The sequence below is a fragment of the Onthophagus taurus genome, chromosome 1 (assembly GCF_036711975.1).
Source record: "Onthophagus taurus isolate NC chromosome 1, IU_Otau_3.0, whole genome shotgun sequence".
In the NCBI taxonomy this organism is placed as follows: domain Eukaryota; kingdom Metazoa; phylum Arthropoda; class Insecta; order Coleoptera; family Scarabaeidae; genus Onthophagus; species Onthophagus taurus.
The window spans coordinates 35,143,556-35,168,921 of NC_091966.1; the positions used below are offsets into that span (position 1 = coordinate 35,143,556).

General features: G+C 31.4%; 3 protein-coding genes across 5 annotated transcripts in view; 1 reads left to right on the forward strand and 2 right to left on the reverse strand.

The window, feature by feature from the left end:
• The window catches only part of LOC111425754 (uncharacterized), a 38,470-nt gene extending 24,435 nt beyond the window's left edge, over window positions 1-14,035 (reverse strand). The window contains exons 1-3 of the mRNA XM_023059985.2: window positions 13,402-14,035; window positions 6,166-6,274; window positions 5,969-6,109 (exon numbers count right to left, since the gene is read on the reverse strand). Of these exons, the coding sequence (XP_022915753.1) occupies window positions 5,969-6,109; window positions 6,166-6,274; window positions 13,402-13,757 (606 nt within the window). The 5' untranslated portion in view covers window positions 13,758-14,035. The remainder of the gene's footprint in view (window positions 1-5,968; window positions 6,110-6,165; window positions 6,275-13,401) is intronic.
• Window positions 14,036-14,492: 457 nt separating this feature from the next.
• Window positions 14,493-16,003, forward strand: LOC111425741 (mitochondrial ribosomal protein L38). The gene is made up of 5 exons (XM_023059971.2): window positions 14,493-14,657; window positions 14,709-14,864; window positions 14,923-15,247; window positions 15,299-15,594; window positions 15,652-16,003. Exons 1-5 carry the CDS (start codon window positions 14,516-14,518, stop codon window positions 15,948-15,950), a joined length of 1,218 nt encoding a protein of 405 aa, XP_022915739.2. The 5' UTR covers window positions 14,493-14,515; the 3' UTR covers window positions 15,951-16,003.
• A 3,110-nt stretch (window positions 16,004-19,113) lies between these two features.
• The window catches only part of LOC111425767 (ENAH actin regulator enabled), a 42,379-nt gene continuing 36,126 nt past the window's right edge, over window positions 19,114-25,366 (reverse strand). For all 3 annotated transcript variants that reach the window (XM_023060007.2, XM_023060006.2, XM_023060005.2), the window contains 2 exons: window positions 25,051-25,330; window positions 19,114-24,993 (listed from right to left, as the gene is read on the reverse strand). In XM_023060007.2, coding sequence (XP_022915775.2) covers window positions 24,965-24,993; window positions 25,051-25,330 — 309 coding nt within the window. In that variant the 3' untranslated portion in view covers window positions 19,114-24,964. The remainder of the gene's footprint in view (window positions 24,994-25,050; window positions 25,331-25,366) is intronic.

Below are 25,366 nucleotides of genomic sequence, written 5' to 3' on the forward strand. Positions count from 1 at the left end.
GATTCCTAAACATATTATGATTTTTAATTATTATCAAACTAATTAAGACACAGGCCAAAAACTTTTTTTGTTTATTAAAACACGACTTCTTAAATTATGTTTATTCGAGCAGTTTTTTCCCGATATTGACTCCTAACACAATGAGGTGTTTGTAAAGAAAAAAAGTACTCACTTGTATATTAGAGCTACAACAAGAATTTGTTGCATTTTTTGAACAGATGAAACAACTTCATTTTTATAACCTTCTTTTGTGAATCTTAGACTTTCAAGTTACAATATTTCGATGATATATTTTAGCAGCTTAATAATTTGAATCTTAGCATGCAAGGCAGGGAAGAAAATACATGAAAATATTCATCTATCTATAACCAGCGTCCATGCTTGAGTCTGAACCAAAAAAGCCCAACTTTCTCCATCAATTTTTACAATTTGACTGGTGGTTTATGGAGGCTAAGAAATCTTATTGCTTTCTTGTTGTTTAAGTTGTAACCAACATCAAAGATACAAAAATGAAGATTGTTACTATGGTTACTCAGGTCTTTGGAGCCTGGAACAAGCAAATCTAAACGCTTCTTTATCCTTTCTTTAACAATTTTCTAAATTCTGTAGTACATATTTTATGGGGCGCCCAAGCTTTATTTTAATCACAAAATTTAATTACCTTGTAACTGATCACAAGTACATTTGCTTTACAACGTTCTGTTAATGTTTTTAATTACTAACTTGCCACAAATATAACAAAAACTGTAAGGAATGTTTTTATAACCGCGACTAACCATTGTTTGATATCTCTTTATGATTTACTAACTGACGACCTGAGAGTTGAACGGACTGAATCGATATAGAAAATTTTTAAGAAATATGTGGTAAACCTGACTTACTCTATTCCTTTTTACCGCTGTTTATATTAAGAAAAATCAACCGCGAATGAAACACTTAAACATGTGCCGCACACGTATTTAAAAGTCTAAGACTGATGTAGTAAAATGTTAAAAGTGAAAGCACTGATTTTGCAATTTTTTAAAGCAAATTCATTAAAAAAAAATGTTCATTGTTGGCTTGTGTAATTAAGTGTCGCCCACGACTTTAAATTGTATCCATAGGATAACAATAATAATCAAGTTTAAAGAATTTTAAATAATTCGTTTCAATTTTTCTAGAAGCTCGATAAACATCATCTAAAATCTTTATTTAGTGTAGTCACTATGTCCTAAGTTTAGACTGCTAATCGAACAACAGAGAGTATTTTACATAAAATGCATATAATGATGTTTCTAAAACTTTTTCCAAGATTGCTGTTAGTTTGGAAGTAGTGCTATAGCTCTCAGACTCCGAAGATGCTTCAAACTTTGTTTCTTTTCGAGCGAATTTACTTACTCAATTTTCCATGTTGCAGGAAATACCGATTTTTCCATATAAATGTTTGATATCATTTTGTACGTCACAAATAAGAAATACAAAGCAGTTTTAAAAACTTAAAACTTACATATAATATTACATATAATATCAGTTCAGAAAAGTATGAAATTGAGATTTTGAGATTTCAGGCTCAAAATTACACGCTTTTCCCGATTTACTAAGTAAAAATTCATATCTAATCTGCATTCTCTAATTTTTTATCATTTTTTGCTGTATCAACAACGCAAAGTAAACTATGATGACCATGAAAAGTACAAGATAATAAACAACAAATATCATCCATTATTTGAATAACATTTTTCCTCAAAATCGAAAACGGTTTTGGACGGATCTCAACCCAACGAGTTTGTTATTGATGGGTAAACAACCTCTACTTCAAGTGTTGGCGCCCATATAGGGTTTCTATAACAAAGAAAAGGGTTGGGTAAGATGGGGTAAACATCAATTGAATGATTTGCACAGTGCTCATGGAGGGGTTCTTAAATTAATAGAAAACGATAAGTTGGGTTTGTTTTTAGTGGGAATACAACATCTACATCAAACGTACGGTATCTATAAAGGGCATATTATCCTTATCAAGATTAAGAGTTAGGTTATAGCGATTAATGAATCCATAAAAGGAATCCCTTTTGTTATTCTTTAAATATTGCGAAAGAATTCGATGAACCACAAGTAATATATTTGCGAATATTTCAGATCGCTGAAATTGTAACTGTATTACTCGTTAAAATCAGATATGCACAATTCATTCATTTATAACACTACTCTTACTATTCTTTACTTATTTTATTTTTAAAATTTTGATTCAATAATGGTGACAGTTCAAATACAAAATGACCTAACCCAGGTATTTGATATAAGTAGTGTGTTAAAACAACGGACTGGCTGGCTCCGACATTGTTTTACTTGGCTCTTGAATACGTCATACGCCAAATGGACATCGGGAGAACAAATTCAGTAATAAAGAAATCCATTTGTAAGGAGCAGCTTATGCCGACGATATTAACATGTCATGCAGGACAGACGACGCGGCAGATGCGTACACACAACTTACAAAAGAAGCCAAGAACATCGGTCTTGAAATAAATAAACAAAAAACCTTGACCTGGGAGTCAAACTCAATACTGAAGAATTGGACGAATAAGAAATACAAAATAGAATGACGATCACGAACAGAACCTACTTTGCCCTATCAAACGTATTTCCCTCTAAAACTATACATAGATACTCAAAAATGAGAGTCTATAAAACCATTATTAGATTTATACTAAGCTATAGATGCAAGACGTGGATTATGACATAGAATGCAAAGAATAATCTGGAAGTATTTGAAGGAAAAGTACTGAGAATAAAGGAGAATGGGTTTTCAAAAACGCTCCTAAGCAGCAGAATGCAAGAAAAGAAACCAAGAGGGAGACCATGAAAACGATTCGTCAGGGTCAAAATCTGGAAGACAGTAGCACTTGATCGGCAGTGTTAGGGGCAAAGATAAATGAGGCCAAAGCCCAATTTGGACTGATGCGCCATTGAGGAGAGAGAGAGATTAATTGTTTTAATAAGCAATTTAATTTAACAGAGCCTACTTTGCCCTTCAAATGTATTCTGCTCCAAAACTATACATAGACACTCAAAAATGAAAGTCTATAAAACCATTATTAGACTTATACTCCGCTATAAATATAACACGTGGATTATGACATAGAACGCAAAGAATAAGCTGGAAGTATTTAAAGAAAAAATACTGAGAAACTCTTTGGTCCAATAAAGGAGAATGAAATATATCGGTATAGAGATAAGGCGATACAACGTACAACTTAACCATCTGTTCAAGGAAGCGCCTATGTCAGAATTTGTCAGATTACAAAAACTACAATGGATTGGGTTGGGTTTTCCAATACGCTCTTAAGCAGCAGAATTCAAGAAAAGAGACCAAGAGAGAGACCATGAAAACGATGACAGCACAAAGTGATGAAGGACACACAACGATTCATGAGCTTCAAAACTTGGAAGAGAGAAGCTCTTGACCGGCAATATTAAAAGGAAAAGATAAAGGTCACGGACTAATTTGGGCTGTTTCGCCATTGGGAAGAGAGAGAGATTAATTGTTTTAATCAGCAATTTAATTGAAATTTTAATGCAGGGTGTCTCACAACAAACGCCCCAACCTGTAACTCTGTTATTTACATTCCGATTTTCATGACTCAGGTATCAAATGAAATTGTTTTATAAATACTATGATTCACGTTACAAATAAATTTTTTCCAAGGCCATCTTCAATTTTAAACGATTATAACTTTTGTTTTTCAAATTGGTCGGTATGTTTTTCTTTACGCTATTGGATAGAGATGTTTTTCTGAATCCATTAATGTACAATACATTAACATTTATTGTAATTTTAGAAAAGAAAAACAATTAAAACATTAAACTAAAACTAGAACTAACACTAGCACTATCACAAGAACTAACACTAGACCTAGAACTAGAATCTTTCGGGTTAAGCCGTGCGTTTTTTGAAAAAATGTTTGGCGTTTCGGATGCCATGTTGCAACCTTCTTCAGAAACAAGTTCGAAGTCGTCCGAAACGTCAAACATTTTTTCAAAAAACGCACGGCTTAACCCGAAAGATTCTAGTTCTTGGTCTAGTGTTAGTTCTTGTGATAGTGCTAGTGTTAGTTCTAGTTTTAGTTTAATTAATATCGGCCGTGAAAGCCTTCGTACTTAAATTAAAACATTTTCCGAACTTTTGTGTATACAGTGAAATTCCCGTAACTCGAATTATCCTCTAAGGCTCACTTTTACCACCTCTTGATAAATTTATCCCATAGATAAATCCAACTCTAAGGCTCATTACTACCATCTTCTGGTTAAGCTATCTAAGGGATTATTACTATGGTTACGGTTATTTCACGCGCTCTGATTGGCTAGTAGATGGGTTTATCTATAAGATAAATTTAACTAAAAGATGGTAGTAATGGACCTTAGTCAATGAGAACGCTTAAAACCGCCGTAACCATGGCAACTATCCTCTAGATAGTTTATCAGGAGGATGGTAAAAGTGGGTCTAAGTGGAATAATTTTCATAAGTTCAAACGTTTGACTAGGTTTCATATGTGTTTTTATCTCTCTAAGGTCCATTACTACCATCTTTTAGTTAAATTTATCTTATAGATAAACCCATCTACTAGCCAATCAGAGCGCGTAAAATAGCCGTAACCGTGGTAATAGTCCCTTAGATAGCTTAACCAGAAGATGGTAGTAACCGGCCTAAGTCTTCACTAACTCGAATTTCTCTGTAACTCGAACTGAACTACTATGGAATTTCTTCAACTTTTACTTCTATAAGTCGAATTTTCCAAAGAATAAAATATTCGAATCCGTTCTGTAAGTAATTTTAACTACAGAATCAAACCACATAGACTCAGGCTCAGAAACTACAAACTCTTGAACCAACACAAACCTAATGTTCTTATTGTTTCAGAATCAGATGAGGGTGATGATAATCTTGAAAATGAAATACTTATTGCTGTGCCTACTTTTGATGAAGCTTATTCCTATCTTAGAAAGCTTGAAACCTTTGTATTATCAAGAGAGAATGTTCTAGACAATATTCATAATTCTTTACATTTAGTAGAGGATTTTTTCGACAAAGAGCGGTTGTCCACTTTAAGCCAAAAGAAAATTACGGATTACTTTTGCTTAATTTTCTACTTACAATAGTATTAAGGTTTCTGTTTTAAATGTACGTATTAGAAAAGTACATTTCTAATGTTTTTGGAAATGTACTTGAAACTATTTTTGTTTTTGGTCTTTGGATTTGGCCAAAGCGTCGATAATATCTAAGATTTTTGTGTAATATCTTAAATTTACATAGATACAAACACAATGACAAGTAGTCATAGTGGATTTAGAGGTACTCGAAACGTATAAAATCATCAAAATATCGAGATCGCATTGTTGCATAAATACAATGGTTTCTCTTTGCACAATTCGTATATATAAGTAAAAATCAGCTTGATATTTTATAAAAGTTTAAAACTACATCTTTTTCTTACACATACTGACATTTAACTTCCTCTCTAAGGAGAATAATTGTTGTGCACCTAAATTTTCTCAATATGGCCTTACATTGCTACATATGATAGATTGCAGTGTTTGCCTAATTTTATCATTAGAAAACGTATGATTAAAATTATCCCAACAAGGTTATGTATATTAATTATAATTAAAATAAAATTAATGATTGATACGATTTTTTAAATTCAAAATATTTTCTCAATTTGTTTAAACCAATCGAATTGTAATAGTAAATAGTACAACTTTTAAACAAAGAGTTTACTTAACTGACCTTGGGACTCCCGTGAATGTCAAAAACAGGTGCCTCGGAACACCATCAAACCGTGACACACGCGTCCTTTTAACAGAGCATAACGAAAGACGTGGAGGTCTCAAATTGTTTTGAACAAAAAAAGATTAATCAAAAAAAATAAACATAAATGATATTCAAATCGGAACAAAGAAATAAGAACAAAAGAAAATATTAAATCGTTACCTTATCGCATTGTTCCTCCAAGAAAACTATTCTTTCGAGTTGAACGAAAACTTCATCTTCTTTTTCCCGCACCAAACTCTCGCTGGATTCCAATCTTCTCGCCAATTCCTCTTTCTGTTGTATCAAGCCATCCCTTTCAGTCTGCAAAAAAAATTAATCAACAAACAAATCTTTACCATGAAAATTCTTTTTTTTACCTTTACTTCATCATATTTTTCTTCTAAATAATACGCTATATTCCTCGTCTTTTCGTATTCTTGACTCAAATGTAAGTACTTATCGTAATGTTTTTTGAATAGAACAAATCTGAAACGAAAGGAAACGATTGATTTAATAGATTGTATCGCTTCATTGAATTTCCCGGCTCTTCGATTTTATTCGCGACGAGTTATGTAATAAATTCTTTAAGGCGAATGAACGAGGTACAAAACGTTACAATCGAAAACGATCGTTTTTACGTCTTGGCCGGGGTTTTAATTTATTAATTTCACGGTTATACGGTCATGAATTGTGAAAGAATGCTTCGAAAACGACACGTCGGTACTAATTTTATATGCCAAGTCTCTCCAATAATTTATCGATTTGAAAGGATGTTGAAATGTGTATTAAAAAAAATATGTATTTGCTTTTAAAGGTGTTGAGTTTACAACACCAAATGGATTGTATTTCGACGATCCTATTCCCACATTTCGTGTTACAGACGACCGAGTTCGTTTATCTAGACCAAATATTGATTTCCTGTCTCAAAGTCTCTTTAACCAACATTTTAATCACGAATTTATTGTTGAAAAATACAACCAGGGGAGAAAAAAGTAAAATTTGTAATAATTTTCATTTTAAATGGGAGAAATCAACACGGAAATTAAATCTCAAATTCCAATCAACAATCTATAACGATAAACATAAATCTTAACTCGACATATATCACTCTGAAAGATTTCCATTTTCCGTAGTTCTCATTAATTTTTTCTTTGCTCCATTTTCGAAATCGTTACTCGGGGAGAAAGGAAAATGTTTTGAGCGATTTTAAACCCCTCTCATAGTAATGTAGTGCAGATCAATGCACGTATCGTCGTAATAAACTAATGGCGAAGCGAAATGTGAGAGTTAATGAGTCATGAATAACGTTGGATCGAGGAGTAATTGGCTTTGGATATAGGAATTTTGTAAAATACCGCAAAAAGACAACACTACGCCATTATAATAGGGGACTACTTATAGCGATTATGAAATAAAATAGAAAAGGAATTAAGAAGAGACATTTTACCGTTGTTAAAAATAACCCGGGTTTAATGCGAATAAGTATAGAGTTTAAAGGTCAACGTACTCGAAATCAATTAATAATAGACTCTTAAAGTTTAAAACAATGAAGTTGTGATTTTAGATAAGGATGAAATTGTTTTGAATAGGTGTTTGTGACTGAAGTTAAAACTTTTTTTTAATATTAACTTTAACAATAGAGAATACTGTTTATCCTGTAGAATGACTAATTTATTATTTATACCTTTTAGTAACAATTTTCTGTTATAACTTTTTATGGATATGATGTTGACCGAATTTTTTAAATGTAAATATCGTTCAAATTGAAAATAAATGCTTAGTTGTGAAATTAATGATCATAATAAATAAGGACTAGATCGATTTTAAGCCTCCAAATTGCAATAAAAGCAAATAAATGTTAGAGGAACTCCCTTGAGTTTTTACCCTCACCCAGGGTCGAGACCAATCGAAAACGTACTAAATTGTTTTGTTTCTTTTTGAAACTAAAACCTGGTTAGTGCTAGCGCTGGTTTACATCTGTATTCGTTGCGAAAATCCCTAGATGGTAGATAACGTTGAAATTCACCAATAAAGATTTCTATATGAGAGATATCTTTTGTGATTGCTTTATTTAACAATACGAAACGTTCCAATATCCATTAATGAAGGGGAAATAATAAAAACGATATACTTCTAGTGCTAATTTACTCTTCACTTCTTAATTCAACTCTGTATAACAAGTTTTTCTTTGAAAGTCGACCAAGTTTATTTTCTTGGATTTAATAATAATGTTCACAACTGAAAAATATTAGGTTAGTACAAGCGATTTAACAGTATTAAACTGTGCGAACAAATCTGTTGAACTGTGAGAACATATTTCAACTGGAACAACTCTAATCCGAGTTGGCAACTAGATACAAACAGTTACGAACAAAACTATTGAATTTCAGCAAAAAAATTCAAGGATACACGAAAACAAATCGAAATATATATTGAGGTTAATGATGAACATTTGGAACATTACTTTAATATAATATTTTTATTATTGTTACTGATTTGTATTGTTACAAATTGTTATTGTTCCTTATCTTTAGTGATTGTCACATAACTACCGATTTTTACTACTTATAAATTGTTCTTAATGTGACAATTGATGAATTGAAACAAATTAAAAGCAGCATAAGCTTTACTATGTATGAGAACAAGGCGATATCTTGCATTACAGATTGATACAAGTTAAGGAGAAATTCAAAAGTTTTAACAATAAGAATATAGTGTCTTTAATCCAATTGATGTATCGTTCAAAATCATGACTGAGCGGATTCAGAAGTTTATCCAAAAGAATTTAGAGATTTCAAATACTTTTTTATATCTTAAAATGTTCAAAATGAAACATAAAATCCTGAACCTCTGTACCAGGTAATTGTAGTAAGGATCAGGTAACAGTGGTGATAAAGTTAGTCAATGCTGGGAGATCCTAAAGATAGACGTAGGTGTGTGACATGTTACTCTTTCAGGACATCAGGAACCGGCGATGCGTGTTCGTGCAATTCTGGTCTTGTAGTACACACTGAATCCGGACATAGCGTATGATCAGAAAATAGACCTTTTTCAATAATATACCTCTTGATCTGGTAGCAATGATACGTTTAACTCTCAGGCAGTTTTCTTGTACAGTTAGATCACAACGGTTTAGAACAAGGTGATGTTTTGTGCTTTTTCTGTTCAGTTCTGCGTTTTCATACTGCCCTGGAAAAGGCAGTATGAGATGAAAAATTCCGCACATCGGGAACAATATTTAACAAGTTAACGCAGATCTGGGCATTCACGGACGGCATACATATTGTAGGGAGAACAGAAAGCGAGATGAAGGTTTTTACAAGGTTTAAAACGGAGGTGGAAAAAATAATGACCAAGTATGTATATGGTGGCAAAGGCTAACGGTGGAAACATATCAGAATATATGAAAATTTGGTTAGTAAGAAAATAAAGAAGAATCCAAGCCAACAAACGCTTCTATGGGCTTAAAAACAACTTCACATCTAAGAAGGCTGAAGGTCAGGAGCGGGATGGACAAGTTTGGAAAGAACTGTTAAGGTAACAAGCTGTAGAGCTAAGCATGATGATTCAGATAAACCTTCTATTGGCTCATTTCATGTACCTATAATGACGTCAACAAAAGTACTTGTGATAAATTGATCTTACATCCTGAATTTGCGCCGTCAAAATTATGAATAATGCTGGCCCACATGGCGAAACAGCTTTACAAACTGGGTACATATATATTTGTGCCTACACGTGTCTCCGACATTGCTTGAAGGTACGGCTTTGGTCTATGGGGCACTTTTTATTTAGCGTATATATACGGTCTTGGTCCTTAATGGGCTAAAGATTACATTGAGAAGATCCAAGTTACATTGCATTCAATGCACCAAGATCTATTGCCTTGTTTGCTTCTCCAGAGTACATTTGGCAACAAAACAATAAATATGTGGTTTATTATATCTTTTTTATCTTTGGTAATATTTTGAATGGTATGAATAAAATATAACAATTCCCTCAACTCACATTGATTATACAAATTGATTTCAACACAAAAATTTCTATGAACATCGCCTAGCCCATCCAATTTCGGGATACTAACGATACACCGGTCATTGAAAAATGTATTTCGGCACACACGGCTTAAAGAGGGAAACCACTACAAAAAGGTGGCAGTTTCATGTACTGGAAAAATCTGTAACAGCTCTAATTTAGATCGCAGCTCTTTCAATGCTCTATGCGAGTGCATTATAGGTGTATCAAGGTGCGTTTCTAATACCCTGGAACTTTTTAATCATAAATCAGCTCTAAATCTTCTGACCTGTTGTGTGTTCTCACTTGGTTCGGATATAATCAAAACAATAATGCAATACTGTAGCCACGAACACCTCAATCGGTATTTACAACGATAGATTTGCATTAATTATGCAAATATTGGACACTACTGTGGTGCGATATCGAAGCGAAGTGCATTAGCAAAACAAGAAAAGTTACTAGGACTTACTTTCTACTCGATAGTACCTAGGATTTTGTTGTTGTACTGCATATTTTAATTGTTATCAACAATTTTTGAGCAATTTTCTTGCGTTTTTTTAAAGAACACAATTTTTGCAAAAATCCATTAAACAAATTCTACGTTCTGTCAAAATTTCTTTGATGAATGATAAAAATCAAAATCAAAATTGCAGGAGTTTTGAGATATTCTGTTTTGTATAGCTTTAAAAAAATGCGCACACTCTATTTGATAATTGTAAAATAAAGGACTTTTATCGAGTTAAGATTTGTTTAGTTTTTTGGTTTACACCCAAACGTTCGAAAATCTGAGACACGGCAGTGGTGTCACATGGAGATCAACGGGATAATAGTGAGCCCTCGTTGTTGAATAACACATACGGAATATCGAAATCTCACCCCACTTTATCCATACAATGTATTTCAAACAAAAGTGTATAATATGTCTCTTATATCTCATAACGTTGTTGACCGAAAACTTTGGAGGATTCTAAAAATCTTGTTTCGTTGTTGATTTCCCTTACATATTATCTATTAAGATTTCTTGCCACCATCTTGCGTTGTTGTTCACCAACCTTAACATTCCTTTAGATTTCCTTCGCTTTGCGCAAAAAAATTTAGTTTCATCAACTTCCAGACTCACTTACAATATCGAGACAGAGTTACTAACCCACCATTATTTTGATTTGACGATAACGTGTAATTAGGAGAGGTTATATATCAATTCACCAACTCTGTTTTAGCTCCTAAATGGCAAGACAAATGCCAGGTTAGCTAACAAGTTGATTTATAACAGAAATAAAAGCTTTTTCAATTATAACATGAATACCAACTCATTCATGATCAAAAAATATACCAAATGCTAGAGAAAACTTTTTGGAAGATATTAATAAAGCATATTTTTCGTATAGCAAGGTCAAAGAATACTAAATTCTTTGCTATGGTCGAATAAAATTACTCTTAAAATAAAAATGATATCGTTAAGCCTTGAAATCATCGTCGAGCCAATATTGATATACGGGACAGCGTGTTGGCAATTATTGAACAGAAACAAGAAAATGATCAGAACAGTTGAAATGGACTTCCTACAAACAGCGAATAAAATATTACTAAAGAGATCAAAAGATGCATAAACAGAGTCTACACTACAGCGGAAAGAATAGAAGCCAGACAATGATATGGCATGGACACGTCATGTGAATGACTAGCTAAGGCTAGTTACCTTGCAACAGTTTAAATATCAAATAAGAAAACAACAAGACTGGTGACGATATCGATTTTAGTACCAAAGAAGCAAAATTCAGCCGACGCAAATAGTTAATGGACGCATTTAATTTGGATTTGTCACTCTTGACATTTCTTGGTTATCAATCCCAAAAGTAGCTGTCGAGATTTAATTCTTCCTGAATTAGGAAATTATGCAGAGTTGGAATTATACGTTGCGTGCTTCGCCAGTATAACTTCTATTATTGAGTAGCCCGTAAAAAGCCATTTATATGAAGGATGCATAAACATAGATATTATATTTCAAACAACTCAAATTTTAGATCATTTTTCGCATGAACCAAAATGTATGTTAGAGCCGAGGATCTCTAAATTCTAATACACAATTTTTCTGCAAAGAGTCAAAACTTTGAGCACCCGAAGGAAGCTAGGAATCATGCGTTTATTTGGAAATAAAAAAAAAGTTTTAAAGCCAACCATAGTAAATATTAGTTCATAAGTTAAACACCATTTTTAATTTTTTAATGCCTATGTTAAAATCAATTTTATAAATTAAGTTTCTCACTTAATTTACATTATTATTCTAATTAGGTTTTAATTTATGTCTAATAATTTATGTCTAGAAGTGCATTAAATAAGCTGTGAGCTACTGTATACATACAAAAGCAACAAACTTTTTTTCCTTAAAAATGTAGTCGAAATTGAGTAGCTTAGGACATATATTTCTAATTGATAACGACTCATTTAAAAGCACTACTAGATTGATAAGTCAAGTTTTTCAACACGTTACGTTCCATTCTATATTTTTGTATTGTAGAAAGCACTTCATGATACTCAAAGGTAAAAAGTTTTAATTGTCGGGAAGTGCTCCACGTTCGAATCTACCCCACAATACTCTATTTGCCAACAAAAAACTTTGTACGGCTTGTGTGTTTTTCTTCGGGGAATTCTTTTTTGGTCTTTGAATCCACATTTTATTTATTGAGGAAACTAACGTTATAGATCCTCAGATTAATTCATCATTGTTATTATGTGGAATACATTTATCCATCATCTCGCACTTCCTCATAAAATATGTCATCGTCACTCATTCTCGTCTTGACCGTATTCCTTCCTAGTTAATTTTGCGTGCATCCTGTATCATATTCTATATCCGTATATTTATTTAAGCACACGTTACGATATTAATTTGCAAGACATCATCTATGTCATAAATTAAATAATTAATATTCAAATATAAAATTTATGGTGTTATTTCAATTCAAATTTTGCAAATTTTTTTCTTTATTAAACCAACATTTTTTATATGGCTTGTAATATTACATATTTTATTGACTCAGCACCTGCTACCCCTGTGCTAGATTTCAAAATTAAACCAACCTCGACCTAATACAACATTGAGCCGCAAAAGCCTCCTTTCTAACCCCCCGCAGTTAACGAGGTTTCCCTATATTTATAATGGTAATTGAATTTCTGATGATCTAAGAATTCTAATCCCAAAAAGGATTAGATTGGACTAAAATTGGATTACGCAAGATCCCCAAAGATTTTTTTTAGTTGTTTTAGGTCCCGTTATTTAACCAATTTCACCTTTCACCCTTCACTTTCATTTGAAATGGGAAATTTATTTAAAAAAAGATAATGATAGTAAAACTAAAAATTTTAATTCAACTTCCGGATGAATTCGCTCCAAAAATAAAATTCGTTGGAAACTTCGTCCTTCATAAACAGTGACAAAGAGTTCATGCATCTGCTGCAGATGCTAAAAACAGAGACAGATGCATGATTATATTTGTATGGACTATGGGAATCGAATAAATCGAAAGTTAGGGGTTTCCTCGAATAGGAAATTATAATAATTATAAAAGAATTTTCTGTAGAAATTTAATACTTACTTATAAAAATCATTTTCAGTAACAATATCTCTAATACTATCCTCAGGATCAACCCTATCATAAACGGTAGGTGGTCTTCTCCGGTGGCTCCTAGGTAACAAAACTTCAGGTTTTTCAACAAAATCCCCTTCGGAAGGAGAGGAGGAACAGGCGATCGAAGAATCAAGGAGGTTATCCGAATGACCATGATGAATCTCTTGAGAAATAGGAATATCTTCGGATCCTTGCAGCACCAGTTCATCGCTTTTGCTCTCTTTTAAATCGCTATAAAACTGTTCGCTCGTCCTACTGGAACGGTATGTATCCAGGAAGGACCGGGGAAACGTATCCCCGCGGGACACAATCAGTTCAGTCATTTTTTATTAAAGATTAACAACTTTCTTTTGCAAAACGAAACGTTTCGAGTTCTAAGTTTATGCATTTACACATCACATAATACACAATAAATAACAACGTGACACTTTTCTTTTGGTAGGATTTAAAAGATCCGCACCGCAAAACAGACTACGTAGTCGGCAGACGGTCGACCACTGACTAACCTACTCCAAAAGTTGGGTGTACAAAAGGTGTTCGCAGGACCGCTGAGATTTGCATTTGCGCAGTGAGGTTTATGCTACCGGCGAAAATTACGTCACTTGGTTTGTTTAGATTTAAATGTTATTTTAATCATCTGTATTATTAGAATTATCAACAAGATTATGCTAATTATTTGCATTTCTTTCTTAAAACCATTGCAGTTCTAAAATTTAAATTTTTTAATATATTAACTTATTAGTATTATTAAACTAATTATTACCTAAAGTATTCACAAAAACCTTTATATTTACAAAAATATAATTCATATCTCAAAAATGTAACCTAAAAATTTGACATTGATAAAAATGTCAAATTAGAGATTCCTTTTTTACCCAATTCATAATAAAATATAAATTTAAATAAAACTTGTTCTGTTGTTTTTTGTGAAAATTAAATTACTTAAATAATAAACTAATATAATTAATTATAACTATTAATTATATTAAAAATAAAATTATAACTTAGATAACACAAAACACATCAAATTTTTAAACCATAAAAACCAATACCAACCTAAAATCTTCAAAAATAACTAAAAATGGCTGCTTCAATTTGGAAGTTATGCACTTCATCAATTAATCCAAAAATATGTTCAAATTTGAATGGGGCGATAAGATCGGGACATCATTTACGTGGAAAACCACCTGGAGTTGCAAGAACTTTAGACCAAAGGCTACAAGGTGACTTATAAATGTGCAATAATTTGAGGTTAAAGAGGTTATGTTTTTTAGAGTTAAATTATAAGGATCCAGAATTATACTTTAAGGTTGATATTGGACTTCCGCCGCCGCAAAAATTAAGAGCCAAAGTTCTTAAAAAGCGTATCGAATTGGTTAAAGCGAATAAACAAAACGAGAATTTAGAAAAATTATCTCGGAATAAAAAATGTAATTTATTCTTTATGCTATTTTTAATAATTAACGAATCCTGTAATTTTTGATTTAGTGTTGGTGAATCTTGATGAATCAAAAAAGGATTGGTTAGAAACTGATGGTCCTCAACACATAAAGGCGATAGCAAATCATTTTGGAATTTATGACCATTTATTTGGGGATGCTTATTTTATACCAAGAGTTCCAATAAATATACTTTATGAGAACGAAAATGGGCACATCCCTGTGTATTATGGGAATAATGTAAAACCGGTAGAAGCAATTAATAAACCTCTGGTTAATTTTGAATCTGAGAAAGATTCTTTGTGGACTTTAATCTTAACCAATCCAGATGGGCATTTAACAAAAAAAGATTCTGAATATGTTCATTGGTTTATGTGGGTTATTTTTACTGTCTTGAATTGTATTTAATTAAACTTTTATTTTAGTGGAAATATTCCTGGTAATAACATAGAAAAAGGAGAACTTGTTTATGATTATTTACAACCATTCCCTCCAAAAGGGACTGGTTATCACCGTTACATTTTCATTTTATACAAACAAGATAAAAAAATCGATTACAAATTATTAAAAAAAGATGGGAAATGTTTAGATTTAGAACAAAGAACATTTTCAACATTAGAATTTTATCGCGAACATCAAGATGCTTTAACACCAGCCGGTTTATCATTTTTCCAATCAGATTGGGATCAAAGTTTACGAAATTTTTTTCATAACACATTAAGTAATTAACGTTAATAATTATGTTAAAACAAATTTAAAATTAAATTTTTTTTTGTAGATATTAAAGAACCCATTTTTGAGTATGATTTTCCAGCGCCATATATTAGGCCACAAGAATGGTTTGCGCTTAGAAAACCGTTTAATCTCTATCTGGATAAGTATAGGGATCAAAAACAAATCAACAAAGAATTTTTGGCGAAAAAATTGAAAGAAGTTCATCCTTTTAAACCTCCAAAACCGCCTTTACCATATCCTAATGCGCAGTATTTTGATGGGTATGTTCCAAGTTGGTTAAAATTAGAAATTAAAAAGGAACGACTTAAATGGGGAAGAATTAATGATATTGAATCAAAATAAATTCGATTGTAATTAGTTTTAAATTATACAAAAATAAAAATGTTTATGAGAAATGGAAAATTTTATCCCATTAGCTTTAAATCAAAAATTATAGTTTGTTGTATTTGATATAATTAATGATTAAGACAATTTTCGTTTTCATATCTCCTTATATTATTAATTTGAAAGAAAAATTTATTATTTTGAACATGATGAAAAGAAAATTAAAAAAAAATACGTTGTGTTTGTCTTTATGGCAAAAATAGGTATAAAAGGCAAGAAATATACACATTGATAAGGCCATATTTATATTATGGGATGTAAATGTATTATAAACAGTTTTTTTTCGTCAGTTTAACTAACCATCTGCTAACCAAGTAACCTAATTTGCTAACTGAGTAACCGTCTGCTAACTAACCAATACAACTTTATTTATATCAGGTTTGTCTTTAGCAACCTCACTGTAACAATCCCAATACGATATATAAAATCTCTTGTTGCAGTTTCGTCTATTTTTCTTCTCTTCGCTTGTAATTCATGATCACATTCATTACTAACAGAACTGTCGCTGTTACCACTTTCGATTATTAATTAAAGTATCCTCTTCTTAATGCAAAAAGCCGTTTTGAAAAATCACTTTTAGTTCTTGTGAAATAAATTTTTGAAATGATCCACAATTTTTTCGAATCTTTCAATTTTCGCCGATAAAGTTTTAAAAATTCGTATAAAATCCAGTTCTTGGAATATGACTATGAAAATTTCCCAAAGTGTTTATAAGAGTGTCCTCTTTCCAATGAACCAACCCGTTTTGAAAAACAACTTTTAGTTTTTGAGAAAACAATATTTGAAGTTTTGATAAAATTTTCGATGTTGCAATTTTCACCGATAATTTTCAAAATTCGCTATAATATTAATTTCTTTAAGGATCCTTGTGGAAATATCGCCAATTATTAATTAAAGTATCCTCTTTTTAGAGTTGTTTCGTTGGTTAAATCAGCATCAAAAAAGTTCATTTTGTATCTTGGATCCAAATAACCATATATCTTATCGGCTTTCTTATTAATTTCATTTTTATTCAAACATGGCAATACCGTACATTGCCATCATCCCTTCAGAAATGTAGCAGAAATTATATCCATAATGGCAGGATAGATATGCCGGATATCCGGCATCCCTCTTTTCGCAAAATCCGTTCCGTCACTACTAGAGATGTGCGACGTACTTCGAAGATCTGTGTAAAAAATACAGCCAGAGTCAATAAATTTGCTTAATTGTATTGAAAGTAATAATGGCAAGCATATCATAATCAAAGCTTCTCTAGGTTCGAGTTCTACTTAGGTCAATTATAAAGGAGCCCTAGCCTGGTACACCGATGCTTCAAAGACAGTAAGATCTGGAGTAGGCATGGGCATCAGTGGACCAAATAGCCACATCAAATTGCCCCTCAGCTCGGACTTAACAATTTTCCAAGCAGAAGTTCTTGCTATAAACTTCTGCACCGCTTTGAACCTACAGAAGGGACAAAAAGGTGCATCCATAAACATTTTCACAGACAGTCGGGCCGCCTTAAAGGCAATTCAGGCCTACACGTGTGGCTCTGCACTGATCAGAGAGTGCACCAACAACCTGAGAGAACTCGCTAGGGGCAATGATGTTACCCTATGGTGGGTTCCAGGTCACAGCAACATTGGGGTAATGAGAAGGCCGACAAGCTGGCCAAAGAGACAGCAAACACGCCCTTCATTGGACCCCAACCTGGATGTGGACTACAAAAAAGCCACCTAAAACAAATAATCAACAACTGGGAGGCTTTAAAGATAGCCTTACGCTGGAAAGAACTTCCAGGTCACAGACAAGCGAAGAGTATGATAACTCCGTTGCAAAACAAAACCAAAGAGGTTTTATGCCTCAGCAAAGGGGATCTAAGAACGCTCTCAGGCTACCTAACCGGCCATGTGCCCCTAAAATACCACCTCTTCCACATTGGACAAGCTGAGGATCAAACTTGTCGACTATGCAACGACGAGTCAGAAACTGCTGAACATATACTGTGCAATTGCGTCGCCAGAGGCCGTCTAAGGCACAACGTCTTCGGTAAAACTCCCCTGTTATCTACCGACATAAAGGCTCAAGACCTCAGGACAATACTAAGGTTCATTAAGGACCTACATTTGCCCTAAACCTTTGGAGGGCTAAAGTTACAATAGATCTTATAGGTCGCGGTAACGAGAGGGGCCGCCTTCCTCAGCCCGGCAGCAATAATAATAATAATAATAATAGGTCAATTATGAAGGATTTTTTTATGTTGTGTTGTTTTTCGTAGTGAATAGAGCTGGTTGATTTTTTAATGTAGATGGAGCAAATATGCGCGAAATAATCATGGATGAGTAGTTCAGAGCAACAGTTTTAAAGAAGAAAATCGATCCTTACCTAATTTGTGTGATAAGCATAGCTGTGTGCACATAATGGATAACCATCAAAGTCATCTTTCAATAGAGGCAATCGATTTGTGTAAAAATAATGGTATTATAATTCCACCTCACTTTACGAAGAAAGTACAGCCTTTAAATGTTGGTTTGATGAAACCTTTCCAGACGTTCTACAGTGCAGCTCTAGATTCATGGATGATGAATCATTCAGATCAAATATTTACAAGATACAAATGTTGTGTTGGAACAGCTTATCCGCATGCAATGACGAACGTAAATATTTCAAATGAATTTGGAAAAACCGGTATTTTCCCTTTTGACAAGTTCTTTTTTAATGAGGAAGGTTTCATGCCAAATTTGGTGATAGATAGAGAAAACCCCGCAAATAAAGATGTAGAGCTTCATAACAAAATAAGAAACGAAATATCTGATGCTACAATTAAGCCTTTAAATATATCAACATGTTTTGTAACTCCAACTATTTTTAATTAAGGGCTACCCAAACGCTGGACCTAGAAAATCTGATACACCTGAAAAGATTGAACTTTTGGAGCTTAAAAACAGAAATGTACAGAAACGCAAGGTAAAAAAGCTAATTTGGTTAGCGATTCGGAGAAATCGAACTGAAAGATTGTAGCAGAAGTTGATATCTGAAGAATCATCTGATACTGATTTAACGAAATTCTATAAATAAAAACGTAATAATTTGTTCCTTCCATCTCTCAAAAGAAAAAAAAAGGTATAAAAGAAAAAAATTGTCATTTACGAGATATTTATTTATGTCAAATACACTGTTATTTATAAATTTTCAACTTATACAATAAGAAAATAGAAATTAAAAAATTCAAATTATTATTTTCGATAAACTCGGTGCAATGTTTTTTTTTTTCGTCATAAATCTGAGATCACAAGTACAAAGTAATGGGGATGAAAAGGGGGAGGAATTTTTTTTGTTACGAATTCCTTTACGGCAAACAACACACACATTATCATATTCGCGTTAAACAAAACTTTCGTTTTTTGTAAAAAAAAAAAGTTTAAATTTAAAAGTGTTAAAAAGGGGGGAAAGCACAAAAAGAAAAAACGAGATAATTAAAAAATATTGTTATAAATGCGACTAAATATCACAAATGTGTTATATTTATAATATATATAGATTTATATTATATATCATCAAAAACGTTTCGACTCATCTCTTAAAAACCTATCGTTTTCTTCTTATTTTCTTCTCATTTTCTTTATTTTTATATTCGCAAAGCCTTGTCGCGGTCCGTTTCTATTCAATTATTTTAGCGTAGTATACATTTTTTGTAATCGTGGCCAGGGGATTCATTCTTTTCTTGTTAAAGTTTTAATCGCTTTCTTGTTATTTTATTTTTATTAATTTTTATCAATTTTTTTCGATGTATTACATGAGAGTTACTAAACTAGCGAAAAGCGGCTATTACTCAGTTTATGATACAAGTATAGTAACGACAATGTTTTTTTCTTTTCTGTACACGAGAAAAAAAAACGTAAATAAAAAAATTGGAATAAAAAAGTTTTTGATGAGAATGAGTAATTATAACAATACAGTTATTTAACATTATTTGTTTTATAAACGTATACTAATCGTTTTAAATTAGTGTTCTATGAATAAAAAGAAAAAGATTATCATTATGTTGAGCTTGATTTTTACGATTTTTTAATGGAACACTTATATTTTTGTTTATTTAGTATTTAAAATAAATTGCTATGTTTTGTTGTTAAAATTTACTTTTATGCCTTTATGTTTTAAAGCGCTACAATTTTATGATGAATTTATTTCAACTGCATGTTATATGTACAAAATACAAAACATACAATTTTATCACAAAGTAAGACTTTTTTTAAATCAAATTCTACTACTCTACTATTATTAGATATAAATGTCTTAAATAAAAATTGAATGTAGTAGTAAAAATGCATGTTATTACCCATAGAATAATACTATTTTTTTTTATTTATGAAAAAAAAAACAAATTTATTCTTTTATGTAAATGATGGATTAATTTTAGACGATTAATTTCATTAAAAAAATTGTTTAGATAATAATTATTGTTTAAAAACATCATTTGAATAAATATTTTTATATGGAAGTCCTTTAACTTATAAATAAATATTTTATACAAATGTAATGTTCTTCGATAACTATTATGTGGCTTATGTTTAATAAAAAAAATTGTTGGGGAATATAATTTAATTTTTTTGAGTTGAGCAATGTTAAATTTTATTTTGTACACGGGGTGAGTTAGAAAGATTGAGATAAATTTGGAGATACTCCACATCTCCACACAATTTGTAACTACATCTTTAAAATTTTTCCTAGACTGTGTCTTATACTTGCTTCTTAACCAAGAATCTTTAACAGAATTTTTTAGAGTGTACTTCAGATAGTCAAGCAATTTGATAATCTCGCTTTCATAGGTAGTCCAGCAAGACATAAAAATGCTACACCAATTTTTTATGTGTTAATCGCTGTAAATACATAAAATGTATGTTTATTTTTCATAAAAGCTAACTGAAATAAGTAAAAATTGACCGGATAATATGATATAAACTGAAAATTGGAATACATATTTATTCCAATTTTAGACATTATTTAATAATCTTGATAACTATAATTCCATGTTGTTCTATTCTATGATTTTTTTATATAATATGTTGGATTATCAAGCATCTTGATGATCTCGCTCATCACTGTGTTGTTATTGTAGATATCTTTAACAATGTATATTGATGTTATTGCGTCTCTTATCAGCAAATGTGTATTGATGAATCACATATTGCCAATAATCAATCAACATAATAAATACAGTATCAAGTTTTAGATGATAAGCGATTCCGTTAGAAGTTGTATACAAAGATAAGAAATCCAAAGAAAAGGGAGAATAGTATGAATCAGAAAAGTTAAGCATCGATGAATCTGATAAAATGTAACCATATATTCAGTTTTAGAAAAAAATAAGCATTAATGAAAATGGAAAGTGAAATCTTAAAAATATATTAATGACGAAATTAATCCGAACATGTCTCTAGGTCAACTCTTATTATGGAAAATAGAAAGAGCATTATTAGTTATATTTAAGAAAAAAGTAATGATTATACCAAGAAGGCAAGACTACAATATTAAGGTAACAGATGAATCAAGTATTTATTGATATTGAAGCCAGTTCGGTGTTTCCACGCATTTTCATGATGATGAACCCATTTTCAAAGTATACGAAAGTAGTACACGAAGTTTACGAACAATTTTATGGCCAAGTTTGCACAATAACCGTGGAGTATGAGGAGTTTAGAACATGAAGCGTTGGTGTTATTGGTTTCTAAAGGGCTATATTGGGACTACGCCATGTTAAAAGATACAACCCTAAACTGTTATAAAGTTAAAGGTGGAAATGTCAAGGATGTGACTAAAACAGATGATCGTTCCAGTTTATTTTAAACTATTTCCTGCGTAATAAAGCTTTATATATTTTAAATACGCGAAGTTGTCCGAGATGACGATAAATTTCAACACATCTGCCGACTATGCTCTATCAACTTATTGGAGTAGTTAAAGTTATTTTATTTTGGAATAAATTTATTCTGAACTTATAGGAAGCTGTGAAATATTAGAGTGAATTAGAGTGAAATGATTGTAACGACAAGTTTGAACAAATCGCTTCTATCTCCCTGATATGCTTGATTGAATTAGTTCCAAATTAGAATTAAACAAGAAAGCGCAAATATAATTGTGCGAACCTAGGTTCTGATTAGCTAGATGAGACAGTAGAGCCATTTTATAGTTTATGCCACATTATTAATGAGGTGGATCTAAAATAAGTACACAAGATAATCTTCCAATTCCAAGTCTTAGCTTATAAGTCCAATTAGTTACAATAATTTTGGTTCAAACTCCAATTATAGGATGTAAAATGATATGTCACAAAGACTTCAGTATCAGCAAAAAGGGTGCAGAAGACAAGGATATTTTCTCAAAATTTGTCTAAAACTGTTTTCGAATAATATCAATATTATAACCAATACCTTTTATCTCTTTGTCTTCATGACCAACTTAAATTAAGCCTTTAGTTGTAAATATAGAATTGACACAGAACTATTAGGGTTGGTTTATTCACCAAGATTAAGTGCATCCGATAAAATGAACTTGCAATTGAATTATACTGATCAGAGAGCAGAAACTTGTTCTTTATGTAATATATCAAACATAAAAATCGAGTCTAACAGAAATCCGTACAGTCTTGAATTTATTACTCACGTCTATAAGATTAATAACTGAAAGTGTCAGCAAAATGAGTTTATATAAAGATATTTTCCATTGATCAATGTGATTCTGTATTGATTGCTGATGATTTAAACATCCTTTGTCACAGATCACTTAAGATGGAATCAAGCTGATTTTAAATGCAGGCGGTTATTGGCAGGTTGAATTAGATTTAATGCCAGAAAGACGATGGAGTTTGCTATTAGTATACAACTTTAAGAAAATGATATGTAGGATTAGTATGCCATCATCCAGATATATCAATAATCGTGAATTATAAACCTTTTATGTTTAGATCAACCCAATAAGAACCTGTATCATAACCGTATTTGTTAGCGCTTAAACTGTAGACAAGTTTCAATGACTTAGGTTAGGTAAGGGAAGTTTTCCTAATAATATTAAAAATACTTTTCGCCAACAGTTTTTTAGCAAAAACTTCTTTGTGATTATTTTGATGATCAAACACATATTTTTCGTTATGGAGATGTTGATCCTCATAGTTTGAGGAATAATAGAGCCTAGGCGGAGATTTGACACTCATCCTGGGGATATATACATATTTCAAGGTATTTCAAACTCACAACGAAAGCACGATATTAATAAATGATTTGGTAGGGAATAAGTAAAAAATGTGAAGAGAAAAAAAGTAGAATCAATGTTATTATGAGTATAAATATAAATATGAATCTTCAAAAATTCAATTAAGATATCTGCTCAAAAATGAGGTTGTCTTTGCATTAGCATACTTATATCTGAGATATAAAATTGATTCAGGTAGTGGTGAAATTGTAACAATGAGAAAATATGTTAAAAATGAAACATGATTAAATTTAATAATAATGTTAAACCAAGCCACACGCAAAGTCTTGAAAGACCTGGTATGAAGGGTTTTAAGTTTGGATGCAACGCAAATTGCAATAAATCTTTTACAGCTTGTGTTGTAAACCTAACCAACAATTTAGATCATACACTTTTGATGGTTTTATTCTAAATCATTCTGAGGTTGAAAATAGAATGCGTGATTATTATTAAGTATATTTTTGTGAATGTAGAAGCATTATTATTTATTTTTGTCATTTAACAAAAGTCATCTTGTTTCGTAGTAATTAAAATGCAAGTATTTTTCTTTTTAGATGGGTGTAGCATTTTTATTTTTTTTTCCACCATATAAGATAGTAATGTATGTAGGATATGATAAGAGCAAAGAGAAAATCTAAGAAACACCTTTTTCTAACTAAACTATTTCAAGTTCTTAACTGTATTCAGGAGTATGTATTAAACCAATTACCTGCAACAACCAACTTATATTAAACTGTTTTTGATGTCCAACACATTTCAATCAATTAACACAATTCACTTAATTAGGACATGAAACATTTCACAGTGTTTAACAGAAATCAACAAAGTGGGAATGTGTTAATTTTGGATGTGAGAACCAGAATTTTAAAGTAATATAGATACTTTTAATTACTTGTGTAGAAGCTATTCAAGAAATAGAGAAATTAAATGACTTATATAGCATCTTGATATACCAATAAAAATTAGTATAGTTTAGTTATTTAGTATCCCCAATTCAAATCCTTTCCAACTCACTCTGTATATTTTTATAAAACTTATCAACAAATATGAAATATTTAGTATCATTTAAATTTATGAAATAAAACAATTTTTTTTATTAAACATAATTACACCTGGAACAAAAAAGTTAAAATATATATATCAGTGCAGCATTATCAAGACAAAAATGCATCAATATGAATAGTAATAGGAATCACTACGTAAAAAATCGTCTTCTCATAGAATATAATTTAACTTAAAATAAAATAATAAATATTACCTTATATAAAAAAAACTTATTATTATTACACTGTGCTCTTGCTATACGACACCTACAATATTTGCATTGTCTCAATTTTTTTTATTTTACTTTAAAAATCGACCTTTACTCCATTACTACCACAGATATTTTTTTTCATGTACAATTTAATTTCTTATATTTATTTGTCATGATTCATGATGTGGTTATAAACGGATTATTAACAAACAAAAAAGAATTCGAAAAAGTCACGAGGATTTCTTGTCGTTTTATACACAAATCTTACAGTTCCTTAACAACTTCGCCTTTTACAAATTTGTCTTAGATCTGGTCGATTGAGTAGTTTATATTGATAATACGTGTTTCGCGACGAGTGTAAAAAGTTACAAAAAATGGTTGTTCATTTCTTTTTCATTCTCTCAATCTCTCTCTTTTTTTTTTGGTTATTTTTATTGGAGAGTTAACGTGTTCTTACAAAATAATTTACGTAAACTGTGTGTATAAATTACCTTCGATTCAGTTCTGATTTAATAGCTAAAATAAAACATTTTTTAAATCTAATTAATTATAGTTAAAAATTTTTGTACTTACCATCTAAGATATCCTGTTTCATTTTGGCAATCTCTTTTCTGACCTCTTTTATAATTTCGTTTTTAAGACTTTCAAGTTCGTTAGGAGCGAGTGATAAACCGCTAACTTCTGATAGGCCATTAACTTTCAGTATTGTTTCTTCGGAAGCGGACCCAAACCGTTTTCTGATACTTTTCGGTGATTCTGATGAGAATTTTGAAGAATTACTTGGCAGTGTATTCGTTTTTTCCCAAGAAGCTTTCTTATCATCCTCATCGACGTGATCAGTTTTCTTTTCAACCTAAATAAATAAATTAAAAAATCATTTTTTATTATC

What these genes read in the sequence shown, in the direction of transcription:
- LOC111425741 (XM_023059971.2), top strand. Translation starts at nt 14,516, where the DNA reads ATGGCTGCTTCAATTTGGAAGTTATGCACTTCATCAATTAATCCAAAA. An exon ending in TTTAGACCAAAGGCTACAAG is followed by an intron (nt 14,658 to 14,708) that starts GTGACTTATAAA and finishes TATGTTTTTTAG; the next exon opens with AGTTAAATTATAAGGATCCA. An exon ending in GAATATGTTCATTGGTTTAT is followed by an intron (nt 15,248 to 15,298) that starts GTGGGTTATTTT and finishes CTTTTATTTTAG; the next exon opens with TGGAAATATTCCTGGTAATA.